At 51.7% G+C, this 20,164-nt stretch overlaps 1 protein-coding gene across 2 annotated transcripts; it reads left to right on the plus strand.

The window, feature by feature from the left end:
- Positions 1–129: 129 nt before the first annotated feature.
- On the plus strand, positions 130–19,693 carry LOC119161221 (uncharacterized). Of its 2 annotated transcripts, XM_037413589.2 has the most exons (2): positions 130–4,432; positions 19,433–19,693. In XM_037413589.2, exons 1-2 carry the CDS (start codon positions 130–132, stop codon positions 19,552–19,554), a joined length of 4,425 nt encoding a protein of 1,474 aa, XP_037269486.2. In that variant the 3' UTR covers positions 19,555–19,693. The 2 variants fall into 2 exon arrangements, with proteins under 2 accessions (XP_037269486.2, XP_075735806.1); XM_075879691.1 differs by lacking the exon at positions 19,433–19,693 and having other exon boundaries at positions 130–11,719.
- The last annotated feature ends 471 nt before the right edge of the window (positions 19,694–20,164 follow it).

The following is a 20,164-nucleotide window of genomic DNA, read 5'->3' on the forward strand; positions in this document are numbered from 1 at the left end:
CCGCCGTCGTCGCCCAAGTGCCGCTCGAAAACAAGGTGAAGGCCGGATCAGCACTCTCGACGACACGGCTGCAGCTGCTGCTCACCGACACAGCAGTCCTCCCGTGATGCTCTGGTGCGCGGCGTCGTCATGACGCAGCAGGACGTACCGCGCTGGGAGTCGCACGTTCTGTGCGTTCCCGGCGCCGCCGGCATCGCAGCGCCGGAAGAAGGCTACAGCGGCGGCAGCGCAGGCGGCAGTTACAGCAGCGACTCCACCAGGCTGGAGTCGGCCTCATCCATCGGTGAAGAGGACTCCGACTCGGGGAGCTGGTGGTCCTACCCATCCGAGTGCGGCTCTGTGGTTGAACTGAACAGAGCCGCCGCCGGAGTCGCCAACGGCTTCGCCACCAACAAGCACCACGACCATTCCGAAACGCAACCAAACTGCTCATCGACAAAGCCTTCGAATCATGTCACTGCTCCATCAGCGGTTCCGGCTGATGCCGTTATTGCAACCGCAGTCATCTACACCGACGCCCACAGAAAAGGCCCCAGTTGTAATCCCCGCGGAGGTGCAGTGATATTGCCTTCTTCGCCGGAGCGGGCTCCCAAGCCACGGTGTGTCAACGGCCGTTCGCGAAGTGTGAGCGACGACAACGCACAGGTTTACGACGTCGATAATCACGGAAGCACTGGTCATGGACCGAACGCCAAAAATCAGCAGTTTGAACCTGCGGCGTGTCGCGCCTCCGTCGCCGGCGGCGAAGGATTGCCAACAGCTGACCACCACAACAATCAGGTGAACGCCGGCAGCCACGCGATTCCGAAACCGGTGGGCAAGGGCGTAAACAACGGCCGAGCCGCCGCGATCCGCAAAAGCGCTCTCGCGACAGAGACCCGACACAGCGCGCCATCTATCGTGCGGCACGTCACATTCAAAGACCTCTCAGCGTCATCTGGTAGCGAAGACGATGACTACTCGAGCGGGCATGGCCGAAATCGAAACTCTGCTAGTTACCATGGGGACCATCAACAGAACAACGCCGAGGCTGACCTGGATGACTCGGGTTACTTGGACGGAGACAGCACTTCGAGTTCGAGCGACATCTCGCCCCCCAGCAGTCTGAGCTGGGAGTCGGCGATCGATAGCTCGCGCAAGAGCCACGGCCGCTCGGCGGACCAGCAATGCTTCGTCGACAGTGGCGGTGGCGGCAACAGAAACGGCACTCATTCACCTCCCGGGCCTCGATGTGAAAGCCGCGCAGGAGTGGCTGAAGAACGCCGGACCAAAAACATGAACGGCATGCACCGCGACAGCGACGGTAACTCGACGTTGAGCTTTGTGCAGACGGAGATTTGTGTGTCACAGAGCGTGCGGCGCGAGGATAGCTACGAGTACTACCGGAATGGAACGCGCATTGCCAAGCTCAACAACGTCAATCAGACATCGTGGAGTGAAACGAGTAGCACGGAAACTACGGAGCGATGCACGCCCCTGGTGAAAAGCAGCGACGTCGAAAAAACCGTGGTTCGAGAGCAGACGACGCCGCAGCCGAAAGCGCGCCAAGCCGACGTTGCAGCCAAGACAAGTGCGCCGCCGCAGCCGACTCGTCGGGTGCTGCCCTCTGTGGACGGAGCGCGTAAGCGTCAACCGGAAGAGGCGATTCAGAGGCGCCAATCGGCAACGCGGGAAAGTGGGAAGCAGAAGAAAGAGAGCGCCGGCGGCAGTGGAGTAAGGAATGTCGGCGGCAGCGTGAACCCAGCCGTCGTCTCCAGTGCGGCCAACGACGTCTGTCAGCAGCGCGAGTATCATCGCTGGAGGCAGCAGAAGACGCCGCCGATTGCCGCGTACGACGACGAAGGCACGTCGTGCGACTTGGAAGACGACGAAGAGCTAGAAGGCATTGAAAGTGAATTTCTCGAGGAGGAAGATGTGAGTTTTCACTTGGAAAGCCCGCCGGCCGCGCGCCACAACAAACAACGAGCGGGAACAGTGAGCGCGACAGCAACCTCGCGCGCCGTCGCGCGATCCCGCGGCGGTAGCTCGACGGAACCGAGCCGCGCGTCCGCCCTGGCATCAGTGCGGGCGCAGTCGCGTGATCCGTTCCTCGCGCTGGCCGTAGCCACAGCGAAAGCAGCAACCACGGCGAGTGCTGAAGCGTCGCGCGAAATCTACGCTGGGTGCAAGCAGTTCGCTCCTCCACCAGACCTGGACGTCGTAGTGCGCACTGCCTGCTCGGTCGGCGGCTCCGAAGATGCCGTCGACCGGGCCAGGCACGCACGAAGCCAGCCTGCGGACGACATCGTCTCCGTCTCATCGTCACCGGTCTACAAAACCTCATCGGCGCGCTCTGATGTCCGGCTGCCGACTCCCGTGCGCTACAAGGAGTTTTCGTCGCTACACCTCAAGAAGTCCAGCAACAGCAGGGAACATGTGAATGGTCATCACAAAGAAGGTGACGTGTCTCCTCTTTTGGAACGCGAGCCGCTGCCCTGCGAGCAACGTTCATTTCACGTTCATTCGAATATTTTGCCAACTCGAGCTGACAGTTCGCCCCCGACAAGTTCGACGCCGTCCCCCGTGCTACTTGAAGATCGTGTTCGTGTACTACAAACTCCCGTGAAGAGCAACGCTGTCATCGTTGACAACATTCCCGACTCTGATGACTGCGATGGGCCTGTCATAACAAGTACGCCGAAAGTCAGCAACGGTCATTGCAACAACAAAAGACCAGCTACTCTTCCTGTCAATGGAAGAACGGGCCCAGTGTCTCATCGCAAGCCGCCGCCCGTTCCTCAGCAGCAGAAACAACCAGCCTCGCAGCCGCTTCTCCGGCCACCCAAGCCAGTGCCCCCGCCCCGATCCCGGTCTCCACTCGATCCAGCCGAGCACCTCGAACGCATCACGGGCTACGCGACGGCGCGGCGGCTGGCTCAGACGCTACCCAAACCTCAAGTTGAACTGCCCGAACCACACATGTCGCCGGCTACTGGTCGGCTCGTGTCGTCGCGACGACGATTCTTCGAGAATCTTCAGCGGCAGCAGGAGCAGCAGAAGCGCCCCAACGACGCGTCCGCTGCTCCGTGCACGACAGCCGAAGAGTCCGCGGAGCGACTGCTTGGATTCCGCGCTAGCGCGCAGGCGGCGCGCGAGAATCTCGCCAAGAGCTCGCCGGATCTGGCGGCGCTCGAGGCGGACGCTTGGCGCAGCCGCAGGCTGCACGATCGATGGCCGCCTCCTTCAACGGAGTGTGCACCGCGGCAGGCGACAGGATCTGAACCGATCGCCGCAGTGCTGCCGCCCCGGAGCCCGGCGCCGGCGGTGCACCCAGACAAGTTCAACCGGCTCGTCGAGCAGACGCGCAGCCGCTACGCGCGACGCCGCTGCGGACAGCCCGCGCACGATGAACGCCGCCGCAGCAGGAGCCTCGGCTACCTCGAGACTGACGTGGACACGCTCTGTTGTCGCCAGGTGAAAGCATCCATCTGCGCTGCCGAAGAAGACACCGGCCAGAACTGCAGTGACGCAGCTGACGACAATTACTTGAACCGCACACGCAGCATGGACCGCTTCCTCGAGGACGGCACCGTGGGCTGCCCGCTGCTGGGCGACGAACAGCGAACCAAGTCCGAACACGAGCTCCGCATCGAGCGCTCGCTCCAAAAGCTAGAGCTGCCCGAATGGTACACGCGGCGCGCCAAGCAAGCCGAGACGGGCATCCTGCGGTCGCGTCGCGACTCCGTCTCCTCTACGGGCCGATCAGGCTGGCAAGGGCTGGGCAGCCGTACGCCTTCGACCGCGAGCCTGGCAGCCACCACTCCTGATAGCCGGAACCTGGTCATCCCCAAGCGAGTGACAGCGCCAGACTGGCGATGCTGGCATGCGTCGCGCGAGTCCCTCACGTCCAGCCCCGGATCGCACGATGGAGGCGGTTCCCTCAGCCGCTGGGGAAGCGTGAGCAGTGCCCCTGCAGCGGCCTGGTCCTACCGATCCATGCGGCAGCCGTACCTCGGCTGGCGTGCCGCTCCCAGTACCGGTACCACGACTCCACTGTCTTCCGCTGGTAGCCGACCTGTGTCTCCTGGAGGCGGCTGGACTACGCCGTCGGCTCTCGAGTACGCCCACCAGCAACAGCAGCATCACCAGCAGCAGCTACAAGAACAGCAAGAGCAGCGACAGCAGCACCAGCAATCGGCGTCGCCGTGCATTCCTCGGGACCGCTACTCATACGTTCAAGGCATCTACGGGGACGGTGGTGGTTGGAACGTGGAACGCGAGGACGATTCGACGGCCGTCTGCGCCTCGGTGATCAGTGACGTCGGTGTGCCATCTACTTCGTCGAACGGTGCCGCCAGACCGGCCGTGTGGATGGAGTCTTCTTTCGTGGGCTCCAAACCGGGCTCGACATCGTCTGTGGTGGCCGCTCAGTCGCCCGCCGCGCCCGCGCTCGGTGAGTACGGTCGCAGTGTTGGCATCACTCTGTGAGCGGCGACGCCTGTCCTCCCGTGCACCATGCCATCCGGGCCTCGCATGGCAAGGTGCGACGGTTGTCCACCGTCACTATCGAAATTGTCGTGATCGCTCTTGCTGTTTGGCCGAAAAGCTTGCATTGAAATTTGTCCGCGATAACTGGCAATCCCGAGCACGCGGTCTCCTACATATCGGGCTTGGCGTTCCGCGAAAGTATCACGCTTACGAAACCTCTTGAAGCCGGAGCTCACTCACACTCTTTTGACTACTTGTTGCGGGAGTTCATCCCTTTATCTAAGAGCTCATTTTGCTTGTGTGTATTCCCTTTTTCATTTTCCTGTGTGTGACCACGCGTAGTTTATATGCTTCGAGTGTCGTAGCGTGGATAAAAATAATGTCTTCGTAAGGGCTGAATATGGAATGGTTCGATGCATAAACTTGGTGCATAGGCGTCTTGAATATTCGGCAGACATGATAAGCACGAGTGCCATCACGTAGTCCAGCCTTGACATCGGCCGTACGTTGAATTGAAATGCACCGTGTCGGACCACAATCCTGTGCCTCCTTTTAGATGAGGGCTTCCGGCTTGAAGAGGTTTTGCTTTTCTGCCGAGTGTTACAATGTGAGAGCCATGCTTGAGCAACGTTAGTGACTATAGTCAGAATAAAAAATTGTACTACAGCCCATCAAAGACTGGGGTGTTGCAATGCCGCAGTTTGAGAAGGAATTCGAGCGTGCAACCTCCGCATGACTAGAATATGGCACACGCGTGTTGCGAACGCCTGTGCTGGACGCTCACGCTGTCGCATTTTCGGCGTCTCAGTCATTGACGGCTGTACAGCTGTGCTGTGTTTCGTGTTGAAAGTGTGGCAAAAGTGCACTGTTTAGCGCGGTCGAATAAAACCTCGCCATCTGCATATTGCAGCAGCGGTTTAGTGACGCATTTCAATTAACCGGCTGTCGGGAACGCCCATCGGGTACAAAACTCGACGAAGCGCCACCGTCCGCCAAAGACGTGCCCTCACGGTGTGACACTTGTCGCAACAATCCCGGCGTCTCACTCGTATGCCGTGATATTGACGGGGACGCTTCAAGTTATGATACCTCAAGTGTGGGATGCCCTCCCTACTTGGAAGTAGCAACGCTCAGTAAGCTTTCGAACTCCGATGCCAGGCGAGTGGCGCTTGCGCGAGGTAGAGCGAGTACTGCGTACTAGCTTCCCGCGTAACTTTTCCGTTTTTTTTTTTTCGTTGTTTCGCGTTGCTTTCGAAGAAAGGGTGCGATTGTTTCGCAGACTTCTCAACCTTTGTCTGTTTTAAAAATATAGGGGGGGGGGGGGGGGGCTTTCACTTCGCGGAGGTGCAAGAGCCCGTACAAGCGTACTTCCGATGAAGTGTCTGTATCATACCACCCCTCCCCCTATTTGAACATCTATACCATTCGCCGTATTCGCACATTCCCGATAACGCATCTTGTCAAAAGGCGTTCGGTAATATGATCCCAAACGGTCTCTGCGCATGCGCGTCCGCTCATGTTGAGAGAGGAGGATCGCACGCGTATACGCTTGCCGTGACTGGGAAAACACGATAATACATCCGTAATGACATAGGCGTCGCCAGAAAACGCCGCACTACCGGAAGAGAGAACGCACAAGGAGCCTAACGATGGAAGTGAAAGTGAATGAGCATTGTTTGGACGTTTCTCGTGAACGAGGAAAGAAGCCTCTGTTCAGAGGCGGCTGTGCATCTTGGCGCGCTACTTCCCGGGCCGATCGTTTTATGTATAGCTTTTTTTTTTTGTCTCTACTGTACTGCCACCTGCCATTGCTTATACCCTGTCTCGTTGATATTGGTCGCAGCCATGTCTCCTGTATGCGCCCTGCCAAAGAATCTCAGTAATGGCTTTGTTTATCGTTCCTTCTCCATTCTTTTGTGTACATACTGAACTGTCCTGCTTCTGCTTTAGCGCATAATTTATTGAAGCGTCCGTATCGCCTTCATACCTATCAGCCTGCCTGCGCCTTTTTCTTTTTTTATTTCCGTCCGCTGCTTCTGTTCCTATAGTGAATTGCGTAAAGTATACGGTTATTGTAAAAGGCAGGAAAGCTGACCATAAAAGCGTATATACAAGTTATCAATAACTACCCGTACCGTGTACGTTTGTTGAACGTGTTTTTTCACGTATATACAGTGAGCGTTTGTTCCCGTATAAAAAAATCCAGGACGAAACTGTCTTGTTCAACGCAAAGAAAAAAAAAGTATATATAGAGAGATATATATGTATAGACACACATATACTATAGCGCTATAGCCGTTACCAGACTGATGTTTCGGCGGCGTTCTTCCTTGCTGTGCTGATCTTTATTTTTTTTCTCCTACCACATTGCCTTCATTGCTCTGGTGAATTATCCGGGGCAGTATAGTCGCAGTCGGAGAAGGGCTACGCGTTCGTGCGGCCGCACCTACTTTTTCGTTTTTCGATTACTTTACCTCGCGTTTTTACAAGACCCAGGAGTTCCCAGGGTAGCCTATATGTATGTATATCAAGCCCGCATCCATAGCCGTTCGATCTGTCGTCCTTCGCCCGCCAGTTTTAAACACAAGCCCCCCCACCCCTAAAGATAAGCCTTTATTGATGTCATACTGCCTCATGCTCTTGCATGTTTTCTATTATTATCACTATTGTTGTGGAGAAGGAAAAAGTTAGTTCTTAAGGATGCCTTTTTCTTCACGCCGTGATTCGAGGCACAGGTTGAGAACAAACCGCAGCAGTAGCAAGGTTTTCGTGACTTAATCAAAAGCAGCCTGTCTAGTGCTGTAGGTTTTTGGGGGGGCATTTTCGGGCGTGAAGGCTATGATGGTTCGTTCAGAGATCAGAAAAGCATTCGAGGTCGTTCAAGCGACAGTGCACGTCATATTGGAAGCGGCTGTCTCTCTACCTTACCCAACACTCAATCCACTCCGCGCCTTCATTCGCCGTGATTTCTTCTTCTTCTTCTTCTTCTTCTTCTTCTTCTTCTTCTTCTTCTTCTTCTTCTTCTTCTTCTTCTTCTCCTCGAGCAGCGAATCAGCCGAAACATTTGGCAGCGTTGATGAGCGGCTCTTCGCCTACGGCCGTCACGTAGGAGCCTGTGAGAACAGCCGGTGGTCGGTGGTAATCGTTCTAGCCTTGTCGGCGCCGATTTTCTCCCAAGTAACGTTCAGACCTTTAGCGTAGCCACTCCGCGTGATCGTTGTATCAGCAACGGCGCTGATCGAAAACTTTTCCCGTAAAGTATCACTCGGCAGCGCTCATCTCTTAAACAGTCTCGCCTTAACGAACAACTCGTGGGTCGCGCACCCACGAAGTTGCGCTGTGTGTCTCTTCTGGGCGATTGCACGAAATTGTAACACGGGTTAGACTGTGTTCTGGGCAGCATAGTATGAATAACTGGCAGGTGGAGTGGACGCTGCCTCGAGTCCTGCTCGACACAAGGGAGCGCGTGCCTTCGCCGCTTATACAGCACAGTCCCCAAGTAAAGGTACAGATGTGAACCTATTGCCTCTCGTGGACATCACGCTTTTAAGATGCGGGCTTTCACGTAACGTCGAGGAGCATCAACACTTTAAAACGCTGTTCCCTGCGATATCTGGATTGTGGAATGCGCTCCCGATAGTTCGCTCCTGCCAGCGTTACGGGGCGCTCGTTGCGTGCACGGGAACGGCTACAATTAATTTTGTGTGTGTGTGTGTATCATGCTTAGAAGGTACGCCTGAAGAAACATTTCTTCTATATAGGTATAGTTTGATGAAATTGGTATTGTGGTTTTGTGCGTGGCGTGCCCTTTTTTTGCTCCTTCTTGCGCTTCTAAAGTACGTGGCAAATATCGCTTAATTATACCTTGAGATTAGAATGTATACCTGTTTATTTCTCTTAATGTGATTAACTTCTCTTTTTCTCTTTTTCTGCGTGGTCCTCTTGCCACAGAATACGATAACTTCATTTGAAGCACCAAGAGAAGCCGCCGTGCGTGGTTTTTTTTTTGTTTTTTTTTTTCGCTGTGTCTCGGGTTCTGCTCGCGGAGTTCCTTCAATCTCCCTCTTATCGTGATCTTGGCGCTTCCTCTCGTGCTATCTTATCTGGTGTAACCAGGCCAGGCGGGTCGGTTCGAAAGTGTGTTTGCATACCTTTACGCGGAGTGGCTTGAGTGCTTTAATTTCTTCTTTTGCTTTCGCTTTTTTTTATGACGTTTCAAGAAAGAAATTTTTCTTTCTCAAAAGCAGGTCAGCTCGCTTTCGGGAAAAAAACATTTTAAAGAGGCAACCTGTTAATACCATTCTACACGCATATGCTGCTTATGGCACACATAGGCAAGTTGTCCATGTTCGCGTAAATATCTGAGCTGGGTGTTCTTTTTACGAGGGTGCTTTAATCTTGGGAAGCGCAACCGTAAGTCAATACCTCAGACTGTGTCGCAATTATCGGTTCAATCTCCTCGCGACACCTTTTACAAGCCTTGCGTCACTCCGTTTAGCTACTGCTTTTAGCTAACGTGAAGTGGAGAACCAATTACGTGTCCCGTGTTCTCAAGCGTAGAGGCTCGCTCTCGTGTCGAAAACTAACGCTCGCTACGCCGGCGTTATCGCCTTGTATATATACGCGTGCGATGCCGGCTTAGGTCGTCCGTGTTTAGCGACGCATTAACGAAAAAAAAGGGCAGCTTCGTCTCTCGTACTACTACTACCGCTTGTTGGCTGCTGTTCGTCCGGAGTCGCTCGCCTCGACCTGCAAGCACGGCCGCGACAGAGACGATGCAAGCCGTCTTCGTGTTTACCTTAGCCCCGCAGCAACAAGGGTTATTACATCGCAAAGGCAGCGCACGGACGAAAGCGTCGAAGCGGGCCATCGACTCGAGCAGATGTGGACGGAATAGCAAAGAAAGAAACAAACAAAAAAGAACAAAGAGTAAAGCCAACCCCGAGCGCGAGCACTTGGCATTTGCGAGCTTTCTCTGCTGTTCTGTGTTGCGACCGATCGCGTTGTAATGTTTCTTTTTCTTCCCTCGCACTTCGCTCTTTCTGTTCGGTCGTTCTCGTTGATGTGTTCGTGTGTGTTCACATTTCCGCCTGCGAAGTGCTGATCCTGCTTGCGACTTGGCGGCTGACGACAGGAGAAGCGAATGAGACGGGTTGAGGCGCGCTAGGGACAGTGAATCGTGGCCCCCTCCTGTCGTCGGCTTCTAACGAGCTGTTCCCGCCGTCACGTTGTTGTTTTGTTTTTTGTTTGCCGCTTCTCTCTTGCGACTGATGTGTCTGTATGTATGTTCCTGTAAATGGGCGCGCTATTCGTCTCGGCCGCACCCCCGATGCCGTTAATGGCGCAGTGCTGCGGGCTTACAGCGTTTTGCGGGCGTGGCGGCTGATTCGTTTGAGCGTTTACCTAATGTGGGTGGCCAAAGAGGGTAAGCGATTCAGCGCCAACTTAGCCAACAGAAGGGTGCCACGGTACGGGATGTAATAGAAAGAAGCAAATTGATATAACGGTATCGTTACGTTTTTATTGAACGTGCGCGCGAATGTTCTGCTCTTTTTCTCGCCACGCCTAAACCAACACGAAGGCCGCGCTGTAACGGGCACCGTGTGTGTTTTAGGCCAAAGCGAATAGCCGTGTTGTGTGTACTGCTGCTGCTCGTGTGTCAGGTTGACTGTTATTGATCTATTGTTCTACGTATGTGCTGCGTAACTTACCTATACATATACTATGTACAACGTGTTTCGCGAGTGATGAACAAAAAAAAAAAAGAATAGGAAGTAAAGAGGTTGTCGCGAGAAAACTGAAGTGAGAGAGGAGCAAGAGAGAGAAAAAAAATCTGCGTAGTGTAGGGTGTTGCTCACGTGTATACCCGCAATTGTTTATTTTAAATAATGAATAAAAGCCATAATTCTTCTTTTGTTTCCTGTTTTCTAGTGCTGGCGTGTCTTGTAAGACCTTGTTTCGTCCTCCCGCTTTCCGTCTCTTCGCTTTTCTTTTTTTTTTGTTCGCCCTGTCGCCTGTTCTCCTTTTTTATTTTTTCCTAAAGAGTCGTAAAGACATCTCAAATTTAACCAACTATTTTATGTTCTTCTTTGTGCGCTCTATCCCACCACATCATCTGGAATCCGTTCGTACGCTTACGAAGAGTTGACGTTGTCGACAAGCACTTTTAGCTAAGACACTCGGCCACTCACTTGACATCAAATTAAAAAAAATAAACCTGCATGTGCTAAATTTACTTAGAGTTTGACGACGCATGGTTATTTAGAGAGAAAAAAGTTTATTTACTGGGACGTTAAAATGCGTATACAAGTCCGCAACTCGGCAACTCTGTACATGCTTTCAAAGTGTCCTGACCAGTTGGGCAGGTTTTGCGAATTTTCTTTTCTAAACAGCGTAGTTTTTGTGGCCACAAAAACATGGTGTACTTGTTGATCGATAGTTTCTTAGAACTTAAGTTTTTTTTTTTTCTGCTTGTTGACTCGTCGATTAGCACCTGAACCGTTTTTAATTCGTCTGTCACCTCGCTTCGCACTTCGAAAATGCCTTTCGCCTTGGTAAGCGATCTTCAGAATAAAATAGATGTCTGTAATTCTATTTACTTCATGACTTCTCGCTCTGCCCTTAACTGCCCATCTTTACTTATCTTCATGCCACCGTCTGAACGTTGCGCGCCCTGTTGTACATTTGCGTTTACTTCACTTCTTTTCTTTGTTTTTGGTTTGTCTAATTTCCTTGTCTTCTCAAGATATGTGCACTGGTATATATGTTTTGTTGTTCCTTGTGCGTTGTGCTGTGCTTGCTGTAGTACGTATTATTGTCGTTTCTTATATTGCTGCAGCGATGATCTATTGTTACTCCTCCTGCCTTACTGTATTTTTACCGCCACCTTCCGTATACGTTATACATCTATTACGACAGCCCCACGTGAGCTGTGCTATGTACGAGAGAAAAAAAATGGATGAATAAAAAGGGCTCAGCGGGGCAGAAGGTCGGATGCCGGACGTTCTGGCCCGCTGCGCCAGTTGGTCGGCGAAGGTGCTTTTTTTGTTTGTTTGTTCCTTGATGTGAAGTCATGTGACTGAAGAGAATATCCTGCTCACAGCAGCTGATCGCAATATTCTGAGAACTGCGCCGCGTCTGTGTATGATGTTCAGATGACTCTATACAAGCGAAAAGGCGAAAGTGTCGCCTGTGAATATATTGTGTTTGATATCGTTCGATGAAAAGAAAAGTATTTATTTCAAGACCAAAAGAGTGAGGCACAGTCCCTGCTTCGGAATGATGCGCTGCCCACAGCGTATCTACACACGTGACGGTGCGGTGTTGTTTTCTGCTGGAGCCTGAAGATTGTTCGAGATGGGAATGCAGAATGTATTTCAGCCAGGGTAGAAAGGGGCCGCCTAGTCTTTTGATGCCAAATGTTATTCTGTCATTGTTGTGCTGTTTATGATATAGTACAAATTATGCAGGACGCATTCCTTTCGTGATTTGTGTTTATTCCTTCATTTTTTTTAGTTCTCACTGCTTTTAGCAAACCACCGTAACCGCTGAAATCATAACTAACGAGTTCCCGGGGCTGCCGCTCTGACAATTAAATTTAGCGTGCACGTAACATACGTTCTTGGTTCCACGGGCCAGGACGTCCAACACGCAAGACAAAGGCAGGATGTGGTTTATACAGCGAAAAGACAGCACACGGCCTGAATAGATGTGACAATAGTGACGCAGGCGTTGTGTCCTTCACCTATTCTGTCACTACAGCGTCGAGTCTTTGCGTGATGAAGTGTACGTGGGAATTGAACTGCCACCGACACAAATGTAGTGTCAGAACTTCTGGCTGGCGTTATTATGACTGCAGGCTTTGTCGTGCGAGCCACCTTCGGTGAAACAATTCCATGCTTTGCCGATTGCTGGCCTAGTGTCGACATCGTCACCGTTTCTGCGCCTCCTTCGCCCCGAGCGTTACGAGTTGTAGTGGGGTTGTAGGCTCGTGACGCTGTAGGAACTTGGGCCATAGTAAACTTGTATAATCAAATACGCTTCGCGTAAGATGACTTCGCGCGTCGCTGAACGTCGAGAGTACATATACCATATGTACCTCCAAATCTCGCTCCATGTGGTTACGATTTCATTGTGAATTCTGGCGCAGCGCGTAGCACATTCTGTGGACACCACGTACTGCCGTGCCAGGTCTGACCGTTATGGGCGGCTGCGCAGTTCGTGGTGGAGAAAAAAGATTTGTGAATTCGTTTTCGGCGTTCGCTTGCAGTATTATATGCATGCTTCATCGTGTAGCACCCTGCCTAGCACAGTCAGTAAATATGAGCAATACGATTTGACGCGAGTACTCATTCAGAGCACTTTGGTTATTCGGCGCAAGAACGGCCAACAGCGGTAGTAATCGACGTCTTCAACTTCTTTCCTAGCTTTGTGGTCACTGTTGGGCATTTATACATGCAAGAGTAAGACAAACATAATCGTCAGACCAGAATACACAGCCTCGTTTCACTATAAGTGGCGGGTAAACTGGTTACAGCTTGTGTGTTATGGCTTCTCGCCATTCGAAGTACGCCGTGGTGTATATAGCTCTGCGTCGATTCGATTGTGTAGGTACTGAGGCACGTGCAGTTGTCGCTGGCCCCTTTGCACCTTTTTCTTGGGTAAAGCGCAAGGCTTCGCCAAGCCGTGCTATTCAGTATAGTAAGGATAGCTGAGCTAGTAGCTACTAACACAACGCGGAATAGCCGTAGTTTTACTCTCCGTGAGCGTGTTGCTTGACATAAGCCAACGCAGTTTACCTTCGGCCCCGTTTGCACACATGCGCGGCGCTGCCTCGTGCAGCGTTCTCACGCCGATGCGCCTGTCGGGTCCAAGCCGCCGCTAAAACAACCCGCGGGTCTTCGAAATAGCGCCCTACCGATCGACCCGCCGTTTGCATGCAAGGCGCCGAACGAAATTGGGAAGCTATCGAGGTGGACGGCGACGTAGCACGGTGTTGAGAGCGGATCGAAAAGCCGCGCTCCCATTCTTAGACCAACCCCTGAAGGAGAATCGGAAGTGAGCAATATGGTCGTGTTCCCCGCGGCGCTAAACTGATCTTTGCAAGTGCGACGTGATATATCAATCAGTCACTTTTTTTCGTGTACTTTGCCACTTTCGGAAACAAAACACTTGGAAATTTTACGCTCTCTGGTCATTATGTCCACCAATGGCTTTGGGTTTGGCTATAAGCTAAGGTTATTGCTTTTTGTATTATTAACTTTTTAATTATTATTAAGTCTTCAGAGGGCTGAACCGTGCCGATTATATCGCTTCTTTGGATCACTGAAAAGAAATAGCTTAGCGTCTGTTAAGCGTGTTCGAGCTTCGCGGTTTGAAGACGCGGGGGCATCAGGGCACATAGAGTACACAAGTAAAAAGGCCGTCTTCGATGCCGTGAGCACCGGACGGGGTATAAAAGATCCTGTCCTCTTGCGTCCGCGCAGAGTTGGCGTTCGGCGTTTAGTGCGTTGCCGCTTCGCGTTGTCCGTCAGCCAGCCTTCAGACTTCGACACCGCGAACGAACTTCGAGAGAAAACAGAACGGAAAGAAAATGCGGCGGTGGGGGGGGGGGGGGGGGAGACGCCACTGAGCGCCGCTCTGCCCTGGCTTTTGTTTTTAGAAAAGTTCCACAGAAGGAAGGGAAAGGGGAAATGCTGCGGAGCGTCTCGAGTTGCGCGAAATCCTCACGCCCACGAATTACGAACCCGGGCAGAGTACACGGGGGTGAAGCAAAGAGGAGGTGGTTCTTCTAAGGAGGAGGGAGAGCGGAGTCCAGGTTGCTTGGCGCCGCGGAGCTAACAGGCGCCAGCGTGTCGCGGCGCCTGGCTTCGCCTTTCCCGGGCGCTTGCCGGCTGTGCGCTGCGTACGCATGCCGAGAAGTCGGAAGGTTTCGCTTGTCCGTTCGCCCAGATGTTGCCCTCTCACCCCCTGCGTTTGCACATAGAATTCGTGGAAAGAGCAGGCGCCCAGCAACTCCCCTTCCTTTCCCCGTGAGTCTTGTGTTAACTTTACCCAGTTGGTGCGCGTGCTTCCGCCGAGAGTGTGGCATAAAGGAACTAAAGAGAAGCGAATGAAGCGAAGGTCCCGCAATCCGATTTCGCCCCCTCAGTTTGAACTGCGCGGCGTCTTAGCGCTAAAGCTCGGCTTTCGATCACTTCAGTGTGAGTTAGTGGCTCGCAACGGCACCCAAATACGTTTAAGATATTTAATTGTTTGTTAAAGGCGGGAGCAAGCGAAGAATTGCAAGGTTAGGGGGCGGAGGCTTGAGGGACAATTTTCGCAAGTCCCGGTGTGACGGCCCGGAATGCGTTTTGCGCCATCCCTGTGACGCTGCCGGACGCAAACCGTTCAGGATTGTATTTTGGTGCTCTGGGATGTTTTGATGCACTCATTTGAAGGGGCGTACTTGTGTCCCGTGTGTTCCTCAGAGAGGACGGTTTTCTTTTTTTTTTCCCTGATCTTTTGTTTCACCCTTTATTTCGGCCATTCCCGTTCGCCCAAGTAAGCCAGTCCTTCTAGTTACAGTAAAAGTAAAATGCCGGCCACTCCATGCTTCATCGAAAGCTCATTCATTATTTCAGTCGCCTGTTACACGTAGTTTGAAAACATGCGCTATGCTTTTGAATTCAACGACATCCGTACCCCCAGCCCTCGTTGATACGTAGTAGTGCGCGTGTTTTGGGGCATCTAAGGTGAGTCGTCGTTCAGACACTTGAACGTAGTTGTCAGCGCAGAGCACTTTAGTGGGCCGGGCTGTCGTATGCTGTCGTAGTCGCTTGGCGTAAACAAGGCAAAGCTGTATATACAGCATAGCCAACTACAGCATATTGAGCGCGCGCTCGCGCCACAGCGAGGTCATCTTCCTCTTATTCTTGGGGTGCCTTGATGATGATATTAACTGCGGAACACTTAGGGATATAGCCACGTATAAAACTTGAAAAAGAGGAAGCAAGCTAGAAATAGAAACAATTTCTGGACAGGAAACTTGAAAAAAAAAAGAAAAAATGAGATAAATATAGTATAAAAAGTGAAAACTCAGGAAAAAAATCGCAGCATATCTACGGAGTGAATGACGATGAGTCGGGCGAAGCGCTGGAAGGTTTCATCGCTAAACCGTGAACTATCCACGAACATCGCCCACTACATAATCAAAGACGTGACAAACACTGTATATGTTTATACAAAAAATTTTAATATTCGTAAGTAATAGCTATACGTCGCTTTCGTGCCCCTTTCATTATAACTGCTTTACGGTCGGTGAAGTGGTAGATCGGGGATGGGGCGTATAGTGGGATGTTTGCAAGGACGAAGTACTGGGCAGTTTGCAAAGTGCTTTTTGGTCGGTAGTGGATCGGTGATGGGCTGTAGTGGTTTGTTTGCAAGGATGAAGTAGTGCACAGTCTGCAGAAGTGGAACTATAGGCGGTCACCTACAAACAAGGGATGAACACATTCGGACTATCTATGGTTCTTTAACGCGTACCTGACTACAAGTACACGACTATCTTGCATTTCATGCTGGCTACTTCTCAGCAGTATTTGCTCTATGGTCGGGGAAGTGGTGGATCGGAGTGGGGCGTAGTGGGATGTTTGCAACCACGAAGTAGTGGACAGTTTGCAAAGATTGAACTATAGGTGGTCACGTACATATATACAAGGGATGTACAGACCCACGCCTTTAGGAGCTTCGCCCCCTTAAAGAAATTGTCAAATAGAACAATAAAAAAGGTTGCACAGCTCCGTGCTTCCTTCAGGCTTGGCATTACTGTAGCGCGAAGCTGTCCTAATTCTCTATTGACAGCGATGCTTCTGGAACAAATTTTTTTTTCTCTCCCTCATCTTGAAAGACTTTTTGTTGATCTAACCTACGGCACGATGCAATACTTGTTCTGAGGGCCACACACGCGCACTTTGTTATGCTACTATATATCCTGTCGCCGTGTGGGTCGTGAGACCGTATATCTCACTGAAAGCGCCCTTCTCTTGTCGTGGACAGCAGCAGCGTGAGACGCATATATAGTCTGATCGGAAACGTGCGTCATCTCTATTTCACTTGGGTCTGGTTGTCACGCCATTTTCGATTTGATGTCGCGATGCAGCGGATACAGCCGTGGTAAAACAGCGACCATTGACTTGAATATTGCTTTGTAAGTATAGGAAAAGATTTCGGTGCACGTTAAAGAACCCGAGGTGGTCGAAATTTCCGGAGCCCTCCACTACGGCGTCTCTCATGATCATATAGTGGCCCCCCCGCGGTGGTCTAGTGGCTAAGGTACTCGGCTGCTGACCCGCAGGGCGCGGGTTCGAATCCCGGCTGCGGCGGCTGCATTTCCGATGGAGGCGGAAATGTTGTAGGCCCGTGTGCTCAGATTTGGGTGCACGTTAAAGAACCGCAGGTGGTCAAAATTTCCGGAGCCCTCCACTACGGCGTCTCTCATAATCATATAGTGGTTTTGGGACGTTAAACCCCACATATCAATCAATCATGATCATATAGTGGTTTCGGGACGTTAAACCCCAAATATCAATCATCAATCAGTAAGTATAGGAAAGCTGGTCCCTATGTCCCGGACCTTTTTTTTAATCTTTTTTTTTTTTTTTGGCGCGTGGAGGCACGCATGTCCTACTAACGAGTGATGGACTGCTATTCCATTGCCGCAACACCGTCGGGTGCATTTCTTCTCTCATGTCTGTCCGCATATGCGCAGCTCATCGATATTTTCCGACGCCGCCCGCGCGCACGTGCAAGGTCTTTCCAGAGCTTGACGCGCGTACTGAGATAGTCGATGACGTAGCGATACCTGTCGAGTGATGAGGACGCGAAGTTCGGCATTTACTAGAAAGGAGCAGTTGAAAACGACGCCCAACCAGATTGGTTGTTTATTGGTTGATTGACTTTCGGAAATGTACCTACAATTTAACTTATTCGACTACAACTCTTTTAGCTATGCTCGAATACTATAGCCGCTTGCGTCACGCAGGCGTGAATAGTTCACAAGCCGACTCTGTCGACAAGTCAGCCTAACGCGCGACCCGGCGGTCTGCCGACTTGGCTCTAGCAGCACCCTGTTTCAACCTATACATACGCGTACTCGTTCGAATACTCTGGCGACCGCCGTGAGCACATTTTGCTGGCTGGTAGGCTTTGATAGTTCATTGCAAACCTGTGCGTTTCTCGTCTTCGTTGCGACAGCCGAGTTGGGGGCAGCCGCGCACTGTTGCTCTCGTACTCGTTGTTCGCTATCATCGCGCGAGCGCTCAAGAGTGGCCAGCTGGACGATGGAAAACGCCAAAAAATCGACCTCAACCCGATCGCACGTTGGGCCAGCTTTTCTTGGGCTCAGTTTTCGTAGTACTTTCTCCTAGTTTATTCAATTATTGCATGTTAGGCTAATGCGGACGGCGCGGATTGAAGGGCGAGTCGTCTTTCGAAAGAAGCTGACTGGCTCGCAACGGATCACGACACTCGGGCCGCACGTGCACACGTTTTGCTGTGCTCAGTGCTGCGGCCAGGTGCAGTGTCTGGAGAAAAATTGCCATGCGTGCTCCAGCAGCTGACGACGGGGAGCACGTCATAGCCCGAAGGAGGGCGTCGATCACAGCAAAAAACTTGTGGACACTTCTAAAGGCCTCACCACACGTGTAGCCATTGCAGCGCGTTGCTTTTTGACGCGGCGCCACGCAATCTCCTTTTGAAGAAAGAGGGCACGCAGCTTCGCGTAGCACGGCCGGGCTAGACTGCAGCTGCGCCCACCTCATCTGGTGGGCGCAGGTGGGCGCATACTCATCGTAGAGAAAGGGCGCGGCGCCGCGCCAAAAAGCGACGCGCTGACGCGCTGCAATGGCTATACGTGTGGTTAGGCCTTAACAGTACGTAGTGATGAACAGCGTCAACACGCAAAAAAAAAAAAGGCATGCTATCTGACTTGCGGTTATTCGTCCCGTGTTTGCGTTGCTCAATACTGTGCTGTCTGACGAGTGCAACCAATTAGCCCATGTGAATCTGATCGACCGCATCACGCAGAGACGCGTCCGCGAGGTCACTGTTCTCGTTAGACGAATTTGACAGCGTCGTCTGCACTTTAATTTTACCACCGACTGTTTCGACTAGAACAAGCGGCGCTAAAGACGGAAGGTTCATAGAACGATAGGCAAGGTATAAGGCGCTAATTGTCTGTCGTTGATGTGCCAACGGCAGTTCACTCCTGTGACACGTGGACATTCGTTCTTGCGGTTTTCGACTGGTCTGGCCATGCGCCGCGTTGAGCGAATGTCATCACGCCGTGATGGTGGAGAGCGAATATGAATGAGAATATCAAAAAAGTTAAGGCAGCGCCACGTAGGTGCCAGTTGTCGTCGTGCCAGCTAAGGTTTGCCACCTGAGAGTTGCCATTCGTAGGGTTGGCTCGGTCGGCGTTCAGGGCGTCCGCCACGGGTATGCGGTAGGTTGCCGGTTTAAATCCTGCCTCAGCGATACCCACTGGCTTAAAAGAAAAGGGGTCCGCCGGCCCGGCACCCTATTTTCTACGAGTTCTGTAAAGCGCCTGGCTGACTTGACTTCAGCCACTTCACTCCATTGCTGGTGTTCCGTGGGCGCGCTTTGATTTCGTTTCGGGCTGATGCGGCTTCATCGGCACATGCCTAGGTAATAAAACGCAACGCGAACTGCACTATACACACAAATGAAAAAGATAACAAAAAAGGACACTGGTAACCTTGACGCTCGATTGCAGCGCATGATAATTACGTAACTTTGTTTGGTCGTTTAAGGGAACTCGAAAAAAAGGGGAATACCCACTCGAATAATTAGCGTTGGCTATAAACTCGTGTTACCATGATTTACCACCAGAGCGGAGTCCTGCTTACTCTTATCTTTACTGACGATTTCTTATTATCATTTTTTTTCTCGTTTTATTTCGTTACAGTTCACATAACGATCGTGTATAAGCCAGTCAGACAGCAGTCAGCGGCGCCTTGTCCGGAAGCCACAAAGCCACTCCACACTTCGGGAACAGAGATGAATACAGCCGTACACGCCACGCACTGACCCTCATAACGAGACGGGCAGAAGATCGATCCTATGTTGGTTCCTTTTTTGTTCCCGCTTTCCTAGTACCTATCGCTATGATACAGTGATTTATACCAACCACCCGGATCAAAATAAAGATGCCTTTGTAGTACCAGCACTTATTAACCCCATGCGATACATTTTCTTCTAAGGAACACAGCGTTTCTTTGATGTGTTCCTATATGGGGTATCCATTGACGTCGCTGATACTGCCGTTTTTGTTAGCGAATACTGCATCAAAAATGGCGCACGTTCACATCACGTGGTTACTCCATCCTGACTCGAAAAGATAGCTTTGTTTTCACTCCACGTGAAGCCACAATACGTAGATATCGTGGAGGTCTGGATAATATGTTTAATATATACTTATATTTGTCAGAGGGCCATCGTGCAATCGAGATTTTTTTAGTTGCTCGTTCATTTTTTTTTTTTGCCCTTTAAGGTGCTTTCAGACGACGGACCGAATCCGGATTTGTCGTGGTCGCGGACAGCTAATCCGCGGATGGTCCGCCTGCAGGTGCATCCATACGACGGACGGTGTCCTAGGGGAAAACCAACCCTCGACAGCAGATTCGGCGCTCACCTGCGC

The sequence above is a fragment of the Rhipicephalus microplus genome, chromosome X, assembly GCF_043290135.1.
Source record: "Rhipicephalus microplus isolate Deutch F79 chromosome X, USDA_Rmic, whole genome shotgun sequence".
Classification (NCBI taxonomy): domain Eukaryota; kingdom Metazoa; phylum Arthropoda; class Arachnida; order Ixodida; family Ixodidae; genus Rhipicephalus; species Rhipicephalus microplus.